General features: G+C 40.8%; 1 protein-coding gene across 6 annotated transcripts in view; it reads left to right on the top strand.

Annotated features, from left to right (window-relative positions):
- ADGRD1 (adhesion G protein-coupled receptor D1) overlaps positions 1-19055 on the top strand; it is a 247263-nt gene that overhangs the window by 160253 nt on the left and 67955 nt on the right. For all 6 annotated transcript variants that reach the window (XR_012155073.1, XM_073312940.1, XM_073312941.1 and 3 more), the window contains 3 exons: positions 151-254; positions 4954-5065; positions 13615-13768. Coding sequence is in view for 5 of the 6 variants with exons in the window: in XM_073312940.1 (XP_073169041.1) it covers positions 151-254; positions 4954-5065; positions 13615-13768 (370 nt within the window). In the remaining variant the exon portion in view is untranslated. The remainder of the gene's footprint in view (positions 1-150; positions 255-4953; positions 5066-13614; positions 13769-19055) is intronic.

Raw genomic sequence — 19055 nt, 5'->3', positions numbered from 1 at the left:
TGCACTGGGGTGGAGCTACAGTCTAAGGAAGAACAAAGCCACATTACCTGAATTACCACATAGAGTGGGCAGACCTTCACCAGAATATATGGTTCTCTAGCATACTAAATCAATTAATAGATTACATTTTTGTTTTCCCTTTTTGCACAGCTGACTCCTCAACACCAGATGGTGCTGTCATCCATCACTTACATCGGCTGCTCCCTGTCCATCTTCTGTTTGACTATCACTCTGGTCACGTTTGCTATACTGTCGTGAGTAATTTTAACTATATACCTGCTGAGCAAATATCACCCTAAAAGTCTGGCAGTTTAATGCAAACATTTTCATTTCAGACCACCGAACTGGATATTTTCAGGTGTTCAAAGGTTATTAATTCCCTAAGCCCCTTTAATTAGATTCTACACATAAATTTGTAACGGTTGGTTGTTCCTCAGTTTAATTTCCCAGAATGGGAAAGTCTTTAAATAGCAACTTACATCCTTGTAATATATATCTCGTTTTGCTCTGGTTTTAGAATTTGAAAAGAGGGTTTGAGGCTGGTATCAGGGCTGATACTGAGGTCGATGGGAGTTTAGCCTGAGTAAGGACTGCAGGACTGGGACTTCACGTTTGCCTTTATGTTCATCCGAAGCAAGGCTGTATAAAGAGGCATGACAGGATGCAGGGGCAATGCTTCCTTCTTGTCGCTCATCCTCTTGTGCTGCAGGCATTTGGGAAGGGGTTATTAGAACGGCCACCGAAAGCTCAGGGAGAAGAGACTGCTGTGGCAAAAACTCTCACGGTGAAACACTGCACCTTCTGAGGTCAAGTTGAGTTTTGCAGTTGCCTTCAATGGGGCCAGGGTAAGGAATGGTGGAAGCTCCCTAAAAGTCAGGGGGCCACCAGCGCCTGAACCATGGCCCTACTCCTTGTGCCGCCCCTTCTCCCTGAGCCCCCACCTTTGTGCTGCACCTTCCCCCGAGGCCCCACTCGTGCGCCACCTCTTTCCCCCAAGACTCTGCCCCCCTGCCCCCCTGTTTGCTTCTCTCTGTCCCGTCCCCTCCCCGCCATCACTCGCCCTTATGGCTGCTTTTAAAAGTGATGGGGCCATGGCCCCCGCGTTTTCCGCGGCCCCGGCGAGTTTAAGTGTGATGGAAGTGCTGCAAAGGACTTCTGCTGGCCCCACTGCATGGGGATGAATTTCACAGCAGGCTAGGAAGAGATTTTAATTTTTGGTTACGATGTTCTTTGCTTTCAGTCCGCTGTGAATACATCGTTGCTTGCTGCTGCCTTATTTCTGTGGAGACGCTTCCCCACTCTTACTAAAGGCAACTTTATGGTGGTAACAATGTAATTGTTAATCAGCTTCTCTCCAGGATGCTGAGACAGCTCGCTAGTGACCTGTTTGGGGACTGATGCAGAGCCTTGCGTGGTCCTTTGCACAGGGGTGAATTCCACCCATTATTTTTTCAAAGAGCTTCGTCATCTAGACGTAGGGAAATGCGTAGTCACTCTTTTTCCAGCTGGATTTGCCTGCTCTACCATGTTTCTTTCATAGTTTAAGTGGCTGCCACTAACTTGTACCTAAAATTAGGTTGAGTCAATCTTATACTGAGCCCGAAAAATTATCCAAGAGACTTCTCAAAGCAATTTCTGAGTTGTGTTACTTGAGCCTTGACTTAGACAGTGAACAAAATACAATGGGCAGCACACTGCAGTATAGAGACCAAAAACCAAGGTGATGAAAATGATAATAGGATGCACTCAGAAAGGACCCACATCATGCCAGCCAATTTGTTTACCACAGTGAGAATTCAGACAGAGAGTGAGACTTCCAGGGATGGATACAGAATATAATTTGGGGAGGTAGCAATTAATGCTGCATTTCCATATTCATAGATAAGTCACCCACCTGTAGATACTAGCACAATGCAGTATTATAAAAATATGGAAATGATGGGATTGATTCTCCACTCACTCACTTTGGTGTAACTCCTTTGACTTCACTGGAGTTATTCCTGGTTTACATCTGTGTAAGTGAGATGAAAATCAAGCCCAGTGTAGTTAATTGTGAAGAGCGGTAAGATGATTTGGCTATGAAAGATACCAGATACAACCACATTAACACAGAAACTAATTGTTAAAAATGAAAATGGATTAAAATGCCATTTACATATTTAAAGAAAACCCCAACATCCCCAAATTGCTTGTTACTCTTCTGAAGAATCTATAGCCTAGACCCTGATCTCAAGTTTTATTGCCTAAAAGATGGTCTAGATAATACTTAGTCCTGCCATGAGTGCAGGGACCTGGACTAGACGACCTCTCAAGGTCCCTTCCAGTCCTATGATTCTATGTAGAACTTTAGAATTGACGCTGAAATATAAAATACTCAGTAGACTATAATCCTACATTGGCAGATAGGAATGGGCAAGATGATGGAATAAATCTTTCCTATCTCTAATTTATATGAATTTGGCGTATATTTTTCACACAGAACTGAAACAATTATATCACATCATCCTACCTTTGTTTTCAAGCTCTTACTCTACCTCTGCTGGCCTCGTTTTCAAACAGTCCCTTAGTAGGACAAACAAATCCAACAAACCAAGTGAAATTCACTCCAGTGCTTGTGCTAAAGCCCTCTGCACAACTTCAGCCTCCTGTTAGTAATGTGAAAGCCCTTTAGTGGTCTCTCTGCACTGGAAGACTTTTGCCATCCAGCTCTTGAGACAGTTAGGAGGATGAAATAGACATTTATCATTGATTGTTATTTGTATAACAACAGTATCAACTGAAGTCCGGGCCCACTGTGCTCGGTGCTGTACAAACACACAGTAAGATACAGTCCTTGCCCCAAAGAGCTTACAATCTAAATAGATAAGGCAAAGGACGGGAAGGGAAACAGAGGCACAGAGAGAGGCAGTGACTTGCCCAAGGTCACACACCAAATCAGTGGCAGAGCTGGGAACAGAATCCTTGTCCATTGAGCCCAGTCCAGGGCCTTAGCCACTAGACCAACTGCCTCCTAATCATTCAAGGGCTTATCTGTTCACTCAAGTGTAATTTCTGAGCATCCTGTTAAGAGGACCAGGTTTAGAAGCTGGATTATATGAGGCGTTTATTGCCCTACAGCAACAACAAAACACTAGCTGTCATGTTTGTTGAGTTTGTTCCAACACTGTGATATTCCTTCTAAGTCTCCTGGTCTGAGAGGCCATGCATGGACGCACTGTTCCCAGCTGGAGCTCTGAGGCACTATGATAATATAACACATGGAAACACCAGTTTCCAAAGGGCTCCAAAGGCTACATGTGTGTTCTTGGGCAGTCAGCACCTTTGCTAGTGGGAGATCTACTCCATGGATCCCTCGCTGCTTCTGACTGTGAGAGCAGAACAGCGGATGGAAGAAGGTTTGGGAAGGAAAGGAGCTATGTTACTTCATACAGCTCCCAGGAAGACACCAGGGCTGTGGAGCCTATAGGGAAACGGGAAACATCAGAAGACTTAAAAGAAGAGCTTGGACACAGCTTATAGTCACAAGGCTGAGTTACACCATTCATACATAGCATTTCTTTGAAACCATGCCATGTCACTTAAAATAATTTGATTAGTTTTTACTGGAGGACAGGACCTCATTGGACAACTGAAGGGAAATGTTGCAAACTAGTTTTAAATGGCTGTGAGCTAAGCAGAGTGGAATCTGTTGAGTTCTTAGCTTCTGTACACACTGGCAACAGATGGCCAGTGTCTAAGAGTGCTGCAGCCTTACTTGCTTTCTGGATTGGTGATGCTTCAGTTTATGTCTACATGAAGTTCATAACTAGAAAGACACTGGCACTGTGCAACGCTACGTGTCTTTGAATTACTTGTAGGACATAGATAGACAGACCTCTATGTCTCTTCAATAAACCCTTGATATTCTAAATGGGTGTTGGCTAAAACGATGACAAAAAAAGCCAACACGACAAAAAAGCTGTACTTGTTTTCCACCTAGCCTGTGTCATTGTGTCATCTGGTGGCAGGCATTATATGATGTATCATCATGAGCAGTTGGCAATGCGGCAAGATGTGTAGGAAAGATGGAAGTGCCTATCTTTGTGTACGGACAGTACTATCATTCATGATGCCAAACATCCAGCCCAGTTACTGAAAGGGTTAAAACTGATAGATAGGGACTGGCAGGCATTGGATTAAATAAGAAAATCTGCTGTCCCTAAATCTTCTTCTCTTTTTAGAATCAAATTATGTTGAGGATCTGAAATATTCAGACAAGTGGAGGTTTTTCACTTCCTGGTTGTGGCTGGGAAACGAAGCAAGAGTGCCAGAAAACTTTTAAGAAAGTGTGTTGTTCTCTTAGGATTTTCAGCCTGCTTTTCTAGAGCTAAGAGAGAAAGGTTCAGACTTTTTGTATTGTGTTAATGCCCAGGTGACATCACCAGGGTCAGGGCCCCACTGAGCTAGGTATTGCACAGATGCACAGAAAGATACAGTGCCCGCCCTGCCCCGAAGCTGGCAATCTTATCCAAGTCAAACCTAAATCTGAGCCTTTTTAGGGTCACTCATTCCTACTGAAATAGGCATAAAATGCTTGTGTTGAATACAAGTTAAAATCAAGCTGTGATGTCATTTGGGCTGGATTCTGCAAGATGTGGAGGGTCTTCTGCAAGGTGCTGATCTGCCTCTGTGCCCACTGACATCCTTCAGTGCTCAGCACCTTGCAGGATCGGGCTCTTTATTAATACTCTTCCACCCATTACTAGTAGAGCTACTTAATGTGCACCTCGATCCTTTTGGTTTGTTCAGTGTTGTGTCAGCATATTGGGGAACCTGATTAAACACAGCTTAATCCTGAAGGAAGAAAGGACTCAAAACCGCATCATAAAAAATAACCCCATGCAAATAAATCATAAATGTATTACTGCTTCTTGGAATATTGTTTTACTCATAAGCCTTTCCTCCTTCACCCAGATCTGTCAGCACCATGCGTAATCAACGCTACCACATCCACGCCAACCTGTCCTTTGCCATCCTGGTGGCTCAGATCCTGCTTCTCATCAGCTTTCAATTCAGCCCTGGAATGGTAAGTATTTAAAAGCACATTTTGCCTTTTTTTTTTTTTTTGGCAAGTCACCTCCATGGACGTAAATATAGTATGCCAAGAGCAAGATTGTGTGTATTACAACCTTTCTCTTATTTTAAACACACCTCTAAGCCAAATATCCTAACCCACAGCACAAGACAAAGCAAGTTAAAGGCTTTTATACCCCCAAACTATTTTATCTCTGCATCCGTCCGTGCTTGGCATTTGAAAAATAAAAACAGAGATGCTGATCATCAAATGTATGAAACTATTTCTATTCTGTTCCATTCTACCTAGATTCTCATACTGCCCTCATCACCATAGTGTCCAAACACCTTAGTGCATTAATTAATCTAACTAACATCTATCACGTTTGGTTCATCCTTTCTCTCCAGGGAGGAAATTGCATGTGCTGTAGCATTTTGTATAGGTAGGATTTTTTCCCAGTATGTGCATATTGCATTAGACAAGGAAAATTGAAGAAGTGCCCCTTGCATTTTGAGTGGAAAGAGTTGAGGTTTCTGGTGGTCCTAGTTCCTGTGGCAGTTAAGTTCTTCAGTCTTGGACTAGCTCCTGAGAAAGCTCTGTCTCCTGCACAGATGAGCTTTACTTGTGTGGCAGAAAGTTCTGTTGTGCTAAGGAACATAATTGTTGACCACAGTCCTTATCCTGGAGTTTTAGATGATTTTTTGGCTGTCATGGCCTTAGGCAATTTGAGCAAATTGAAGATAAGGACCAAGACCTTAAACTTGATTCAGTATTCTATGGAAAACCAGTGCAGAGAGTGAAGACAGGTTTGATGTGCTTGGGATAGCCATGCTGCTGAAGAGACGCGCTGCAGGGTTCTGCACTGGCTGGAGTTTCCTAAGGGCTGATGGCTCCTTGCCCCAGGTATAAGCATTGTTGTAGTTCAGGTGGAAGGTGATGAAGGTGTGCATAACCAAAGCCAGGTCATCGTCTACCAATATGGGACAGAGTTTCTTAGCCAGGCAGAGATGGTAGAGAGCATTACTTGAGGGTGCTGCTTTGTGAGTATGGACTGAATTGACCAATTGTAGGTGTGTACCTGTTTTCAGGAAGGGACCGCTCCCACCTTGAAGTTCTTATAAGACTTTGAAAGCAATGTACTAACTTTTCATTTAAAACTATGGGCCATATTGAACTCTGAGATGTACTGGTCTTCAGTCTATGGACACATCCTGCAGATGAAAAGTTCCTTGCTCCAAGCAGCTGCAGGATCAGGACTGATACCATTTGTTAGACCAGAATAATAGGGATGTGCCAAGTTACCCACAACAGATGTAATGAGCAAATAGATCTGGCTTCCCACCAGAGGAAGAACATGTAATTTGTTACCATTGATGTACTTGTGTTTGTGGCTTTTATTAAAAAAAGCTATTTAAAATTAACACAGGATCCTAAGATGTAAATTCCCTCCTGCATCAGGAGAAAACAACATCTTATTTTTAGATAATGTTCCACAGCACTTCAGATTTTTAATAGAACAAAACTTGGCTGCTTTGGAGATCAGCGGCTGTACCATACTGCTTTTGACAACCAACATGCAGGTTCTTATTCATCTGTCATTCTTTCTGTTTTCAGTACAAGCACATATGAGAGTTGTGTGCTTTTCATTCGGGCAACACAAAACATAGGTAAATTTGTATTCAAATCAACTGGCATCCTGTGGGCTTCTGGTAAGTTGTTAATATCTGGCATTTACAGAGTTTTCATCTGAGGATCTAAAAGCACTTTGTAAAACTGGGTATCCTTATTTTCATTTTACAGAAGAGTGATCTCAAACACAGAGAGGACAAAAAGTAGTAGAAGATCACCCAGTGAATCAATAGCAGAGCCAGGAATAGAATATAGGGAATCCTGATTTCTAATATCATACCATCTGGAGTCATCATAGAATCTCAGGGTTGGAAGGGACCTCAGAGGTCATCTAGTCCAACCCCCTGCTCAAAGCAGGACCAATCCCCAATTTTTAGCTGAGATCCCTAAATGGCCCCCTCAAGGATTGAACTCAGAACCCTGGGTTTAGCAGGCCAAATGCTCAAACCACTAAGCTATCCCTCCCCCCGTGGGAGGGAGGGAAGGAAGGAAGCATAGTCCATGGGCTATACTTTTCTCACTAGTGGTCCATGCTGCCCTTCTCTCACCACATCTGCCAATATGGCCCTGTGTTTCTCATGTCTTGGCACCCTTGCTTTAGATGATGATGATTTTCAGGAGCAGTGTCATTTGTGGAGCCATGGCATTTGTCTTTCCACCCATGTGTCAGCCCCTGACGTGCACAGCTCAGGGGTGAAGGTTGACATAAAAACATGAAAGAAAAATGAACAATTCACCCCAAATTTCCTATCAGCTGAAACCTTAGCAGGTCCTGAGTGAACATGATAAGGTGCTGGGGAGAAAATGACAGCGAATGGTTTAACTTTAGATGGAAAATAAAATGCAGACTGCAGAAAACAGCAACAGTGATACAATCTGAAATAGAAAACAAGGGAAGTCTCACACTAAAATAATGCTCAATAGATCAGGAAGGCTGCTAAAACTTCACCTAGAGGACAGTCTTGGGGGAAATAAAATACATATAGGGAATAAAACAACATTGACAAAAAAGATGATCTCATTGTCATGGTCTCTCTCTTGCAATTTCCACTGATACAGGGTTTTGAACAAAAGCCCTTTGGCTCCTCACCTGCTCTCCCCACCTAGTCTTTTAAAATGCTAAGAATTCTCAGTTGCCTTTCTGGTGAAGGCTCCTTCTTTATGGGTGGCTGTTGCCAAAGCTGACCATGTTCACCAAGCTCTTGGCCTCTTATGGTACTGTGGCCCTGTCTGCACGCATACGCGGATCGTTTAATTAAACCTCTTTAGTTAAGCTTATTCAGTGAAACCGATGCAAACTCCTGTGTAGACACTAATTTCATTTTAAGAGTTCTGTATTTCAATTTAGCTTAAACCTTCTCCAAGTTGACTTGAGCTAAACTGAACTAAGCCTGCTTTAAACCAGAATTAGAACAATGCTGGTTTAACTGAACTGCTTTAATATCACCCCTTAAGTAAAGTGGAGCAACTCTGCCTACAGACAGTCTCTAAGCGGAAGCTCTGTAGGTGCAGGAGGAAATTTGCATCCTATGGCTTTGATTCTCCAATGCTCTGGGCTTTGTGCCGTCATTTAAATGGGCATGAAGTGCTTCCAAATCAGAAGGGTAGTACTGTACACTCACTTTGCCCTGATGTAAACATAATCTAGGGCAAGGGAGAAATCAGCCTGTCAAACTGTTACTCAAGTTTACTTTCCTTTTCTCCTTTGTATTTTTAGCTTCAGGTATTCCCAGCACACCTATTTTAGTTAGTCAGGGCTCTAGATAGTGGGAAATTAAAGGTGCAAATTGATGTGAACCAATTTCAAGATAATTCCTTTCTTCCTTCCAACGCCTGCAACAATTTTTTTCAACATTTATTTAATTTCCCCTTTTGTGAGTCTAGAAGGGGCAGTCGGCGCCTACGATCTAATGGATGAGCTATAGTAATGGGGTCTTATTCTTTTTCTTCATCCAGCTCATACAATTAAAATAGCAATTAAGAATAATCAATTTTAAAATTAATAACAGCAGAATATGCAGTAAGTAAAAACTTTCAAGTACACGGTATGTTATTCCATGCACAAATATCAGCCATTTTCATTCTGTCACCCAGATTATATTTATTTTATATTAAGAAAGCAACAAAGCAAGGAAAAAAGTCTCCCTAAGAGAGCACAGTGTGCTTGTCTCCTCTATAGATGGCTGCAGCCAAGCACAAAATGGCCACTGCCTCCACAACAGTTAGGGGTCTTTTCTCCATTTAAAAGTACAGGAAACAGCATGTCATATATACCATATGAATTAAGGCCTGGATTTGTTCCTGGTTTTGCCATTTACTTTCTCTGAGACCTGAGCCAATGTATGTAGCCTCTCTGGGCTTCAGTTTCCCCACCAGTAAAATAAGGATAATTATATGTATGCATCATTACAAAGATCTTTAAGAGCTATGGATGAAAAGCTCCTTGTAAGTATTAACTACATGATTATTATTGTTTTCGTTTGTTGCTGTGTTTGGATGGAAGATCCTTGGTGTTACAATTCATCCTTCTTATTATTCATGTGTCCTTGAAAGCTTTTACTTACTGAGTATTCTGCGGTTACTAATTTTAAAACTGATTACCTTTAATTGCTATTTTAATTGCATGGGCTGGAGGATACTGCACAAGAGAGAGAGAATTTACTCTCGGTGCTGTGGTTTGCTTCATCTTCTCTTTCTGCTAGAGATGGGCCTATCTAGTTAAGGCAAAAAAATTTCTATAAATCCTATATGCAACACAATGGTGTGTCTCACCCTTCAAATCCAAGAAGCTGGGACAGGATATTAGGGGAATCACCCAAAATTGCCCTGTTCTGTTCATTCCTTTTGAAACATCTGGCACTGGCCACTGTCAGAAGACAAAAAGAAAAGGAGTACTTGTGGCACCTTAGAGACTAACCAATTTATTTGAGCATAAGCTTTCGTGAGCTAGCTCACGAAAGCTTATGCTCAAATAAATTGGTTAGTCTCTAAGGTGCCACAAGTACTCCTTTTCTTTTTGCGAATACAGACTAACACGGCTGTTACTCTGAAACCTGTCAGAAGACAGGATACTGCGATAGATGGACCATTGGTTTGAATATTTTTATGTTCTTATATTTTCAAATAAAGTGTCAGTTAGGTCCATGTAGCCAAACTAAGTACAGCAAAGGCCTGGGAGTGGCATTATGTCAACAGATGACGCAGCAATACCTGAAATTACCCCTGCCCTTGGATTTTATTCAGGATCTCTCTAACCCACCATGGAATCTGGGTGCTTCAGTTAGATACCAAAGAGAGCTGCATGTAGCCCAGTGTTTGTGCCAATCAAGCAGATCTCAGTTACATTACTTGTCCATTTGCCATTTCTACTACATTAATTTCGTAGGGTGGGCACAAGTTTAGTCAATTCCATTATAACCATAAAACAGAGGAACTCTTTCCCTTAAATGTATTTAGCTCCTTGTAGAAAATTTAATCCCTAAGATTTAAACAATAGGGATAGAGTGGCATTATATGTTCTAGAGCTCTCAGTACAGAATTAATCCTAAAGTCACCTGGGCCATTTTCTTAGAGATGATAACTTCCGCACATACCATATTTTCTCCTACTGACAGGCACATCAAGCATCTTTGCCATCCAAACAGTGGCAGCCAGAGTGGATTTTTAAAACAAATTAAAAATTTATGTTTTCACATGCTACAAAAAAAAAAAAAAAGAAGCAGCATCCAGCAGCATCCAGAGACCTGCATGTTTGTAAGGCAGAAGCACATGTATTTACACAAAATAAAATGAAGTCTACAGTGACCTAGAGGCAGTAAAGAGCCTTATGTTTTACTGGCAAAACCCAGTGTGTATCAACAATTGTTTGAAGTTCTGCAGGTGGCATATTGAGCTGTTTTTCACTCTGTGCTCCTCTGAGCAGTACTGAACCACAGACACAGGAAAGAAAGGATAAAGCGAGTCCACAAGACGAGGAAAAAACAACTACCTTTACTTAGGCTACCGTCCTACGGGCATCTACCTAAACTGAAGATCAAATGAGGAGTATAGCAGTATATAGAAACAGCACATTTTCATGGTGGTGGGTTTTTTGGTTGTTTTTCTTTGGTACTGTAACAAAACTGCCACTCAAGTTAGAAGCACCATCACAAGCTGGATTCAGACAAGTTGCCCAAACGAACCTGTATTCATACTGCAGCCATGGATTGCGTCAGTCTTAATTTCCTTTGCTTCCACATTGGTTTTGCTTCGCTCAGCCACTTGCTGTTTCTGACACATCTGGTTGGCTGGGCAGCAAATGGATAGCTCACATTTTACAGATCTAGCCTCTATTGTAGGTTGGTTTTCTGTTGCATTTATTTTCTTTTGGGGGTGGGGGCAGCTTTCTTGTGTAAATCAGGTAGAATTTAAATGGACTCCATGTTATTGTTTGGCCTCTGATATTATGATAAAGAACTTAACCAGGATATTTTTTGTAGGTTTCATCAATGAACAGATCCAGTTGTGGTCCAATGTCACCAAAACATTTCAGAATTCCTTATGTATTAGTGGTATTGTTTGTTTGTATACCGATTTGGGTGTCTTGAAAGAATAGTGGGTCAGACACCAATCTCACACCCATTAAATTCACCGTTATTTTGTTGCAGTCAGTGGAGTTTTTATGGATTTGTTATTGGTATATCAGAAAAACAGGAACTATGTCCCTGCTCCAGTGTAGAACCTCTAGAATGCAGCTCAGATAGGGCTAGGAGAGTTCAACTCTCATTACATTATCAAGTCTCTACACACCCACATAAAGGGTGAAATGCCACAACATGGCAGCTAAGCTAATACAACAAAGGGAGCTGCTTATTTACATTTGAAAGGAGTGGAGAGAGCAGACTGGTTCCCATTGGCAACGTTATTTCCGCACATAGGCATCCAGGCAATTGAAGCATGACTGTGTGCTTTGTCCAGGTGAAGGAAGGACACTAGGAAAGAAAATAATAACTGCTCTTTTGTTTTCTCACTTAAATGGGTTGTAAACTAGCAAAGGCCCTGTGAAATGCAGTAGGTGTCTAAAGGGCTTTTTGAGTAACGTTGTCAAAGCAAAGCAATCCAGACATCATCAGTGTGCTGGAAAAGATGCAATATGGAGATGTATCTGGGATTTATTCCAAGAAGGAGGCCTAAAATATACCTTAACCTAAAGCAGACGAAGCAAGTGTGTCCTGCAGTAAATAATCTGCAGCCACATCTATCAGATGGCCATGTAACGAGAGAAACTAGGTATGATGGGACAGCCTTGCAAAGCAATTAATGGTGGAAGAGCAATGGGCTGTGTGCATACATGAGGAGTGGGGAAGAGCAAGGGATTAGGTTTTGCTGTTTTTATAAGACAGGCAGTTATGGGATTTGGCACAAAAAGTATCTCTTTGAGGAATAATCAGCGATAACAGTTATGGTGTCAGCCCCTTAGGGAAAGTTGACAATTAAAGCCCATGCTCATATTGCCTGTATTCTGTATGACGCTCATGAACATTGTCTAAGTCAGCTGAATAGGACCTAAGAAGAATGCTTCTAGTTCAGCTACATACTCCTAGCGCTGGCATTTCTTTCTTAGTCAAGAATTCATTTATCTTCAAAGCATTTTATAGATAAAACTGAAATTACTATTTCTCTTTACGTAAGTTGGACTCTCCTACTTTCTGGATGCCATGTTGGCCTGTGAGAATATTACTGTGTCCAACTGGGCTCTAAACGTTATATTATTCACAAAAATGCAGCCTCCCCTGTGGGACCCTTCTCTATGGTCATCACTTTTCCTTTTCCCAGAATTTCTCTGGCTCACTCTGCTACACACACCATCAAGGAGTGTTTGAGATGTCTGAAAGAACTCAGTAGCCATAGACCCATTTCCGGCAAATATGGCTTTGTACACTGGCCACTGTAACTTACTCTGGCAAATTGTTGCTATTGGACAGGCAAGTGCGTAATACAAGCTAGATGACTACCATAAGTCAATTATAACTCATGACCCAACTATGGCTCATTATAAGCCAATTCTGACACTTTTTAGCATGTAATAGAGTGAATGGAGAATCTTGTGAGACTTGCTGAATTGCTAATTGGGACAGACACAACTGGAAATACAATAAGTTTGAGTCCAAATGTCCTATTTTAAATATGAGGAACAGCAGACTAAGGAGGGACTCACTGGCAAGATAAAGTTAGAAACTAAGGCCCAGAGTTTTAAAGGTATTTAGGCCTTGCTGTGCTTAGCATTGCAGTGCCTAACCGATTTAGGATAGTCGGTCGGATTTGGGCTCCTAAGTGCCTAAATCATGTTTGAAAATAAAACTTAGGCTCCTAAATCAGTTAGGTGTTGTAATGCTGCACACAGCAAAACACCTAAATAGCTTTTAAAAACCTGGACCTGAGTTAAATCTGTCACTTTGTTGAGGTTTCTCCTGAAAGCCACATGCACTGACTTTCACTAAACCCTTGGAGAAATTCAGCTTCTCCTCCTCCTTCCACAGGTCATGTCACCCCTTGCTTCCACATCTCCTATTTATCTCATAGTCAGTTGTCTCTAGAACTGCCTCACCAGGGGAGTTGATTCTGTGTGCCCAGTGCCTCTAACTCTCATTGACTTCAGCGGGAATGATTGGTATGTTATGGGGGAAGAGGCAGAAACAGGCCTGTGGTTTGGTTCTCTTAAGTCCATCTGGTACAAATGGGTTTGGCAACTAGTTTTTCTGATTACAGCATAGGCTCCTTAGATGTGTCACTTTGAAGCTGTCTCTCTAATGCTTTATTATTTTTCTTTACTATCCTTTTACTCTAGTGTGTGTTTTTGTTTACTGTGAAAACACAAAAAACCCAAACCGTGGAAAAAATTCACCAAGAATTTTGACTAATTTTTTTTTTTTTTTTTTGGCTTCATATGGTAGATGCCTTGCAAAATCTTGGCCATTCTCCTTCATTTCTTCTTCCTGAGTGCTTTTGCTTGGATGCTGGTGGAAGGATTTCATCTCTACAGCATGGTGATCAAAGTGTTTGGGTCAGAAGAGAGCAAGCATTTATACTACTATGGGATTGGATGGGGTAAGTGTTTAATAACAATCTCATCCTCATCTCTTTTAAACCTGCGATAAGAGGTCATATATGAATCCTGGCCACCGAATTTATATAGTACAGATAAAGCTGAACTTTGGGACAGCATTAAATAATATGGTACAATGTGATTTTATCTGATGTGCCATCTCTCATATTAAAAGTGTCTCTGAAATCGACAAAAGAAGGAAGCAGCTGTAACAGTGATCACAGTCTGTTTTGCAAATAGCAGGTCTGTTAGGTAGGAAGATGCATCTTTTCTGACCACACTTTGAAGTATATAGATTCTAATCCAAATCCCATAGAAGCAAATGGAATCAATTCCTTTGACTTCTCTGTGAGCTGGATTCGATCCTTAGTCATAAAGCCAGTATTGGACTAAGTGGGGCTCTTGCAATACCCCAGTGTTCTATTTCTGGTTCTGCCACTTACTCATTTTGTGACATTGGGAACATCACCCTGTACCCCCCTATTTCCCTACCTGTGAAATGGATATAACCGTTCAGGAGATTTCATTAGCGGATGATTATAATACACTTTAACATCCTTATGTGAAAGGGGCTACATAAGAACCCAGATTTAAGACTAAAAATCTGATCATAGGATTCAAGAATACTGAGCAGGGCCATTCACTACTTTTTCAAATGCAGGATCCAAAATATGAGCTGCATGCATGGGGAAATGAATAAAAACAGCCCACTATGCCTATCTTATTCAAAACTCTTTACACAAGACAAAAGATATCTTGCTCTCATTGTTTTGGAGACATGTGAATGATGCTTGGCAAAGCTCCACAATTAGAAGAAGAAAAGAAAGTGATATACTGGGACAAAAGGAGGCGTGAGAAAAGATAACAAAGAATGGAATACCTATATCATTATGGATAAATTCAAAAATATTTTAAAACAGGCATTATCTTTTCTCCACTGATTCATTTGGAAGCTGACTCAAAACCAATTATAACAATAATACAAACCTACTGCAGTCATAATTGGAATATTTAACACCTATTCCACACTGCAGGCCTTGGCAGTAACAATGCCATTCATTTACATGTTTCAGCTGCTCCTACTTTACGTTTTTTCAGCATGACCTTTTCATTCTGCTCATCACTTTCTTTTCCTTTTAAAAATGTTCTTCTAACGAATTTTCTTCCAAGTGCCTCTGGATACACATTCATGGGCAACATGGTCTCCATCATGTTGGGGGAGCAAACTCTAGATTAATTAGTTAAGACTCCCCGCCCCCCTTTGCCTCCCTGCAAAAGGTTAGAAATATCAAATCCATTGATAGCTTTGTCAGTTGCCTTGGAGAAAATCCCAGGGAGAACAGCTGGTGTTTATTGGACATGCCAGCTAATCAGGGACTCTTTTAGATAATGGATGTCCTTGGAGAAAACAAACACTCTTATTGGTTGTTGGGGCATTTAATGCTCTTCTTATCATTCTCCAAATGTTCTTTAATTGGCTTGCGTGAGCTGTGACTCCCACCACCACTTGGTTCCACTGCTGATGGCCAATGAATGTTCCTCACTGGCCAGCCTTCACTGTTGTGTCTGGGTGAAAATAGAAGTCGATTTTTCATTTTGAGTCAGCTTCCAAGCAAAACTGTCTAAGTTTGACTTCTAGTCAATCTTTTGAAAATCGCTTCATTTTGCAAGCTTTCTCAATGGTGCTACATTGTCTCTCCGCCCTGCCCTCCCCCCCCCCCGTGGTTCTATTGACTCACGTAATAATAAACAAACATAGAATCAGTCACCCCAACTGGAACATCGGTTACAAACAGAACTTCACTGCACATTGGAAACTGGATCTAAGCTGACTTTTTTTAGGAGAAATAACCACCAAAAGAGAGACAGAAAGGGAGAAATCCTATTCTTTGTCCTTTTCCTAACTGATCTAAAATGAATTCAACAATCAGGAAAACAAATTCAGGTAAGGTTTTTTTTTGAGTCTGAATCTGCAGGTGAATATGAACCCTTGGGATAAGAGCTCTGAGAGAGAGAGAGAGAGGGATGGTTGAATGCAATAGTGCATTAAGCCATTGACCCTGAATTTCCATTTTCATACATGTTTGACCTGATTGTCTAAAGATTGTTTGTTGCTGTTACCTTTTCCACTTTATAAATTATAAGCGTACGAGCCTTTTGCATCTTGAAATTAAACTTACTTTGCTACTTCATCTGGCTGTTAGTGGACTGCCCATACTGTACCTGATTTGAAGGAAAAGTCTGCACTCCTCAGAGCAGATTTGTTAAACTTGCTGAATTTAATTTAACTTAGGGCTGGGAAGATGTCCCTGACTGTACCTTCCTCCTACCTCCTATGAAGACGGTTAATGGAATTAACGGGATTGTATTGACTAATGACAGCTGTGCAAATCACCATCTCTCCATGCCAACTTTCTATGAATTAATGTCACGTACAGACTTATGGAATGCATCCTTCAATCTGATTGGTTTAAATGAGTTGTGTTCCTTAAAGAATGACCAATTTACATGTCTACAATGCCAATCATGCATCTTACAGCTGCTGTTTTCCAAAAAAGTTTAAAGCTGTCCTACAGTGTTATCAGCAAAATCCTGTGAAATATTTTCAGAGAAACCAAAGAACCACCAAGAAAAACTCCCCCATTTCAGGTTTTATTACAAACTTATACCAGGTTTACTGGGGTTCATAGATCATGTGTGTGAATTTAGGCCCAATCACAAGAAAACCTGAGCTCATTTGTGGTCTGGGGTTTAAATCACATGAGATTCATGTGGTTCACATTCTTTCAGTGCTGATGTGAGAGAAACCTGGCAATTTTGGATTGAGAGTTGATTTGAGATTTTTGAACCCCTAATGTCAGGAATGCAAACCCAAATGGATCGAAATCTAAGAAAATGGTCTTACAAACTGTTGGGAAGTGAAATTGGCAAGTTTCACATGGTTCTTGTTTGAAGAGGCTTTTTAAAATATCTATTATTATGAAGAATAAGGATATGAATCTCATTCACAGGGGAATCGGCTTACAGCATAAGCTTTGATACATTAATTAACAAATAATTAATCATTAACTGCTGCTTGAAGATACATTCTTATGCATACAAATCACAGACAAATGTAAGTTTAGCCTTTTTTTCCTGCTCCCCTATGCTTAATATTAGCATTTATTATTTGTAAAGTGGCAGTGGTCTGCCCAGTAGTGTACCCAACACAGGAAAACCATGGTGTCCAAGTCTGCAAACACTTATTGTCAAGCAAAGATAACTCACATGAGTGTGCCCCAGGCTATTGCAATGTGACCTGAAATACTGCAATATGACTGCTATAATTAAATAAATGCTAATTATTGCACTGTGGCCTAACCTATTGCAGTGTATACACAATGACTTATAAATAAACGCCTTGAGTAGAGGTTTGTAGGATTAGGCCCATGGCCTGGGGCCTAGGAACTTGCAGTGTAAATAGACATCCAACACAAAATTCACTAGGGAACAAATGGTGGAAGGTTCTATATTAGAACAGGGCCTTTGTGCATTTTTTTCCTAGTGTTGTTGTTCTTGGCAGATAGAGTGTAAGTCAGACATGTTGGCATGCACTGATTGTGCATAGACCCCTGTGAAGTGTAGCTAAGACTCAGGCAGACAGCAGATAAGAGCGCATCCAACAATGATAAATTCCCTCATGAAAAATTTGCATTGAACATTTTTTTTTACAGGTAGCTCAGTTTCTAAAATTGGTAGATTTTGACTGCCAATCCTACAGTGTTCTGAGACAAGTGAAATCTTCCCAAGGAATGTAAATGTCAGTACAAATCAGGTTGCTAGGAAATTGTTTTGTATTGCTTTAGAGAAACCTGCACTTGAATTGGCTGTTGGGTTTTCTTAATCACATTTGACATCATGTCATTGTTGAAAATGTGTCAAAACAGCCCTGAAATAATTTAACTAGTCAGGTGTACCCCAGGCTATTTATCACTTGATGAATTCCAGTGGGTACTTTCATAGTCTGTGCTATGAATACCATTCACTGCCTGTAATCTGGCTCTGGTATTCACTGAGTGGATAATGGATGCTGCTTAGTGGACCTCAGTATATAGATCATTTTAAATTTTATTAGTGTGTCAGAACTATAAAGTGAATAGAAACTACAGTATACTGTAGGAACAGAGAGGTTTAATGCCAAAGAAGAAAGGGAATGCTATTGAAGTAACTGCTGCTTGAATTAAGGTGGACGTGCTAGGAGATGTAATATCTTTTATTGGACCAACTTGTGTGTGTGTGAGTATTATTCACATTGCAGTCTCTCACTTTCATACTAAACAAATAGGGCCATCAAAGGGACAGGAGTGATGCGAATGAACCTATCAGTTGCTAACCCATATTATTGGCATCTTGACTTTGCATGTGGATGGAAATGTTCAAGCCAGTCAATACTGCCTTCATTTGCAATGTGTTAATGGTTCTGTGTGCTCATGTATTAATGCACATAGAGGTTCAGTTTGAGTTGTTGTGTTCATGAACACAAGGGAGGAAGTATATAATTGATGAGGGTTTTATACATCTTAACCAAGACCTCTCAGCTCTGGGAAAAGACACTTGGCTCTGAAATAAGTGTTTGATAAATTGATAAATCAAGAACTGAACTGTGGTCATGCTTGTACTGGAGACATAAAAGCAGAGTCCAAAATGGATCTCTATTAGTCAAAAGAATCACAATGTGTTATTCCTCCCAACAGCAGCTGCTCTTTCTTTTTCTGACTTCTTAGAAACTTTCACTGGTTGATATCTGCTTGCTAGACTTCCATTTTGGAGCAGGACAACTCATTGGTATAACAGTATAATTTAATACCAGAAAACTTTGAATCCTGTTGAGTATTTTGTTTTCAAAATATTGCATCTCCATAAATATTTACTGTAGAAGCCATAAAGGTTTTGTCTCTTCATACAAATCTGTGTTCAACTGTGGAAGTTGTAGCACGTAAGTGAGTGAACCTCTTTTGACCACTGCAGTGCAAACTAGCCTGTTGCCCTCAGACATTTGTGTATGTGAATTTTCTGATGTCTGACAGCTGTGGCCAGTTTTTCACCAACTGGAGCATGATACTGACCCAAAATGAATTAAAGCTGTTGAAGAGGATGACTCATCTTGGACCAGTCAAAGCAGGTTGCCCCTGTCTTCATCTTTCAGTCTTCTCTCACATGTGAAGACGACCACCCTTTGCACATTCATAAGTCCTGGAGTGTGCAAAATGTGGGTCTGATCTTTACAAACCCAAGCAAATAGTCCTTGCA

The sequence above is a fragment of the Lepidochelys kempii genome, chromosome 15 (genome assembly GCF_965140265.1).
Source record: "Lepidochelys kempii isolate rLepKem1 chromosome 15, rLepKem1.hap2, whole genome shotgun sequence".
Taxonomy (NCBI): domain Eukaryota; kingdom Metazoa; phylum Chordata; order Testudines; family Cheloniidae; genus Lepidochelys; species Lepidochelys kempii.
Note: the sequence above shows the minus strand (reverse complement) of the source record. Positions and strands in the feature narration are given on the sequence as shown.